The sequence below is a fragment of the Grammomys surdaster genome, unplaced genomic scaffold, assembly GCF_004785775.1.
Source record: "Grammomys surdaster isolate TR1022 unplaced genomic scaffold, NIH_TR_1.0 126660, whole genome shotgun sequence".
In the NCBI taxonomy this organism is placed as follows: Eukaryota; Metazoa; Chordata; class Mammalia; order Rodentia; family Muridae; genus Grammomys; species Grammomys surdaster.
The window spans coordinates 794,741-799,434 of record NW_021621449.1 but is presented as its reverse complement, the minus strand read 5'-3'; the positions used below and the strand labels follow the sequence as shown (position 1 = coordinate 799,434).

Here is a 4,694-nt window from a genome sequence, read left to right as displayed (position 1 = left end):
TCTCTCAGATATGTTTTTATGCACATATCCAGTATCCGGTTGCTTTCTTTTTTTTTTTTAAATTTTTTAAAATTTTTTTTAACTTTTTTTAAGATTTATTTATTTATTTATTATATGTAAGTACACTGTAGCTGTCTTCAGACACCCATATGAGGGCATCAGATCTCATTACAGATGGTTGTGAGCCACCATGTGGTTGCTGGGATTTGAACTCATGACCTCTAGAAGAGCAGTCAGTGCTCTTAACCGCTGAGCCGTCTCTCCAGCCCCTGGTTGCTTTCAAAGTCACTCTCACCAGCTTCATCCCTACTCGGGGCAGGATGGATTGAAGACTGAGCTCTGAAGACTCCTATCTGGTGACGAGTAAAATATATGTTTTTCACAGGGGAGGCTGTCACTAGAACAAGTGTGGATACATTTAAAAACTTCTAGCTGCTAAATCGGTTTCTTTATATTATTATTAATGTAATGTCTTGGGGGTGATCCTTCTGCCAGGCTCTGGAGCACTGGGATTATAGGTATGAGCCACCACCTCACCTTTTCCTAAATTAAGTTTCTTATTTGAATAGCAGGAAGAGGTTAAAAAAAAAAAATCCCAAAGCTAGGCAGCTGTATTTCTTGGCTGGGTTTATGTGTTGTGTGCTATAGTAGGTTTGACTAACGGCAATATATCTTCCAATTTTTCATCAACAGTGGTGGGTTACTCTGATTTATGATCTTAGTCCTCAAAGCTGAGAAGCAGTGCACACAATCGAAGTGAGTTAGTGGAGTCCTAGTCCATTCCTGACCCTCCACCCCGCCCCCTTTCTCCTCTAGGCTCACTAATTTTTTTGTATGATTATATCCAGGAACAGGGTCAAAGACTAAGATTGGGAGCATCTCATACATTTCAAGCGAAGAGAGATTTCTTTCTGCAGCAGGCTCCTACTTCAGGGTGATCAGACCGACTTCTACTTTCCTCGATCACTGACCGAAGCACATTCTCTCCGCAGCGTGCTTAGCTGTACACATTACATGTTTGTTCAATTCATCTGACTTCTCAGGGCAGTGATCTTTTTACCTTGTTTCGCACACCAATCCCAACCTCCCTTTCAAGGAGATCAATCACTATCAAGGAGATCATTCAATATGATGATCTCCTTCCTGGGTTTTGGGTCAGAGCCCGCAGGAAGTAGGACTGTCATGCATGTTTACTGAGTAAGGGATTCTAAAGAGTAAGAAGCAGCACGCCATTCAACATTCTTTGGATGAGGCTCAGAGGAAGCGGGCATCAAAACAAAGGTCTTCTTCCTCAACCTCGAATTCAAAGTTAGGCTGCCTTGTTCCACACGGTCGCCCCAGCTCCAAAAGGTCACCAAGCAAGGTTTCAGGAGTCGAGACTTCGGCCGAGGAACACGCTCCCGGAAGTCAGCAGGTGCACTGATTGGTCAGGTGTCTGTTCTTCCAGCACGGCTGGCCGCGCACATCGACTCGGTGACCCCAAGTCTCCTCTGGGCGAAGCGAGGGACCCAAAGCCTCGACATTCAGCGCCAGAGAGGCGAGCTCCGCCCGCGCGCACTCGGAACCCGAGCCCGCGGCGCAAGGTCGGACTACCACCCCCGAGAGGCCCCGCGCGGGCCGCCGCTGATTGGTTGCTCAGCTGTGCGCGGGGAGGGGGCGCGGAGCCCGAGAGTGAGCGAGACTCTCTGTGTGCGCGTGCGCGCGACGGGCGCGATGGCTGCGCTCGCCGGGCTAGGGGTTCTCGGCGCCGGGCGCCGTCTGTGGAAGCTGCCTGTGCGCCTGTCTGCGGGACTCCAGGGCTGCGGGGTCCGGAGGGGCTACCTCGTGGGCAGCGCTGAGGTGAGGACGCATGGGGTCTGCACTCGCAGGGCCTGCGGGCGGGAGGGCCGTGCGGACCACTGAGCATCCTGGCCTGGGGCCGCCCTCCCGGAGACCGTGGAGCTGCGGAACCTTCGTCCTTCCCGGAGCGGTGTCCGAGTGCGCACCTTCCACCCGCTGGAAGAGTCTATGTCCGGGGAAAACGATCAGAACCAACCCCAGGTCAGCCTCGGGTGGGTTCGCAGCTCCTTCCCGCGCGTCAGGAATGTTCCTCAGCAGTTAATGCGTTTCCACTTCTGTTCGAAGTAAGAGCTCGTGGATTCTTATTTCTAAAAAGGTAACTGTTTGACTATGACCAGTAAACTGTACAGCTCAGGTGTGCAGCCATCAAGGCAAAGGAGATGTTTATTATTATTATTATTACTACTATTATTATCTTTATCATGTGTTATTATTGTGTGTGTGTGTGTGTGTATGAGAGAGAGAGAGAGAGAGAGAGAGAGGTAGGTATATGTAGACAGGTTAGAGAACAACTTTGGGGTTCTCACCTTCCAGCATGTGTTGTGTGGAGCTCATGTCTTCAGCCTTGCACAGAAAACTCTTAACAGCTAAGCCATCTTGCTGGGCTTTGGGTTTTTTCTTTTTATTATTATTATGTGAGTTTCCAAAAATTATGAGATTATTAATTCCATATTTTTTTAAAGAATTATTTATTTTTTATATATGTGAGTACATTGTCATCTTCAGACACACCAGAAGAGGGCATTTTCAGACACACCAGAAGAGGGCATCAGATCCCATTACAGATGGTTGTGAGCCACCATGTGGTTGCTGGGAATTGAACTCAGGACCTCTGGAAGAGCAATCAGTGGTCTTAACCACTGAGCCATCTCTCCAGCCCCGAATTCCATATTTTTATCTTTGAGATAATCATGCGTTTTGGCACACCTGCTTATCTCTCCCGACTTGTGCTGTAAGGCTTTGAATCCTGGAGTCCTCATTTCAACCCTAAACTGTGTGGCAACCTTTAAAAGAGGCGTTTTAAACCGAACCACAGCGCTGTTACCATGCCTAACAAATTTCTCTCAACTTATTTTGAAATTATAAGTGAATAAATTTGTTGTGTGTTTGTGTGAGAAGCCTTAGAACTTCCCTAACTGACCTGGAACTCACCCTGTAGACCAGGCCAGCCGGAAGTCCTTGAGGATCCATCCTCCTGCCTCTGCTTCCTAGGATTTCAGGTATCCAGAACAGTGTTGTTTGGATTCACAATGGGACAAAGATAAAATTGAACTGCTAAAGTGATTTACCTTTTGGGAAGCATCTCAAGGGAAGTGCTTCTCAGCTGTCCTTTGGGTCACACAACAGCCATTATTGAACACCTTGAGGGGCCTAAGCACAGCGTCATGGCAAGTTTATAGAGAAGTCATATCCTCTTATCTGTTCAGATCTATGTACTGATTCTCTCTGGGAAGAGTAAGGGCTTCTGTGGTCACTCTGAAATTTACCAATGAGTCCTAGTTAGGACCCCATTAGGAGTTTTTCGAGCCACAGGGAAGGGCTGCAGGGATCCTGAGAGCCACTGGGTATGAATGAAGTACCCTGATTAGGGGAAATGGATGGATTACAAGGGGTAGACCTCAACTAGCCAGAAGCTGAAGCAGGTGATGTGAGCAGTGTGACCAGAGATCTCAGTCTCCCCTAGAACCTGCTTGCTTCAGGAACAGCCCCAGGAGTAATGAAAAGGCCGAGCTTTGTAGCTACCTCAGTTTGAATTGGAATTCTGGACCCAGCACTTGTAAACCAGCAGAGAAACCTTTGACTCATTATTCTCTCAGAAGCTGGTTCTTTGATGGGGGAAGGAGCTGAGAAAAGAGCCCAGGGGTCATACAAGTTAGGTAAATAATTGGTCCCCCTCTTTGTCCCCCTTTTTTTTTTTTTGGGGGGGGGGGTACAGTTTTGCTAGATAGCATGGCATTTGGAGATAGACACCTCCTCAAAGTTTGATAGAATAAATAAAAACACGTTTGTTATATGTTTGGCTTGGAGCCCAGTGTACTCTCCTGAGCTGAGGTGTGGTGGATCAGCCTTGGAGGCTTTTGGCTCCGTTTGTGTGTTTCCTGCATGCATGAGAGACTTGCTGCTATTTTCTGGTGGTTAGAAGTGAGAGTCTTACTGATTTGAGTTGATATCCCCTTTTTTTTTCCAGTTTTCCTGCCCACTTTCAACTTGGCCCATGGGCTAAGCCTGGGAGACTGTATAAGCTGGGTAAAGGCCACTCCCCTGGGGGCTCTTACCTGCTTAGTGGAAGGAAAATGGAGCCATGACTTAGTCAATCTCCTTCTTAGCTTACCTGATACAGAAAGTCATAACTTCATCCCCTTGATCTCTTGGCTTCCCATCTTACCTGGACTGCTGTTGCTCTGAGGTTTCTGACTGTTTTTCATGGGTTCCACCCTTAAATGGTGCTGTTCTTCCTACTTCCCTGAGAACAGAGACTTAAAAAAAAATTCTTTTGCTGGGTACAGGCGACACACATCTTTTATCCCAGCACTCAGGAGGCAGAGGCAGGGGAATCTCTGTGAGTTCGAGGCCAGCCTGGTGTAGAGAGCTAGTTCCAGGACAGCCAGGGCTACACAGAGAAACCCTCCTCAACAACAACAAAAAATCATTTGTAGTTGTATGTCTGCGTGCGGGTATATGGGTGTGTGTCTGCATGCGGGTGTACGTGTGTGCATGTGGATGTGTGTGTGCATGTGGGTGTGTGTGTGTGCATGTGAGGGTGTGTGCATGCGGGTATATGTGTGTGTGTGCATGTGGAGGTGTGTATGTGCATGTGGGGGTGTGTGTGTCTGGATGTGGAGGTGTGTATGTGC

The 4,694-nt window shown here is 47.9% G+C and overlaps 1 protein-coding gene across 1 annotated transcript in view; it reads left to right on the top strand.

Annotated features, from left to right (window-relative positions):
- Window positions 1-1,705: 1,705 nt before the first annotated feature.
- Window positions 1,706-4,694, top strand: part of Hdhd5 (haloacid dehalogenase like hydrolase domain containing 5) — a 19,330-nt gene continuing 16,341 nt past the window's right edge. Inside the window, exon 1 of the mRNA XM_028761082.1 lies at window positions 1,706-1,839. Coding sequence (XP_028616915.1) covers window positions 1,714-1,839 — 126 coding nt within the window. The 5' untranslated portion in view covers window positions 1,706-1,713. The remainder of the gene's footprint in view (window positions 1,840-4,694) is intronic.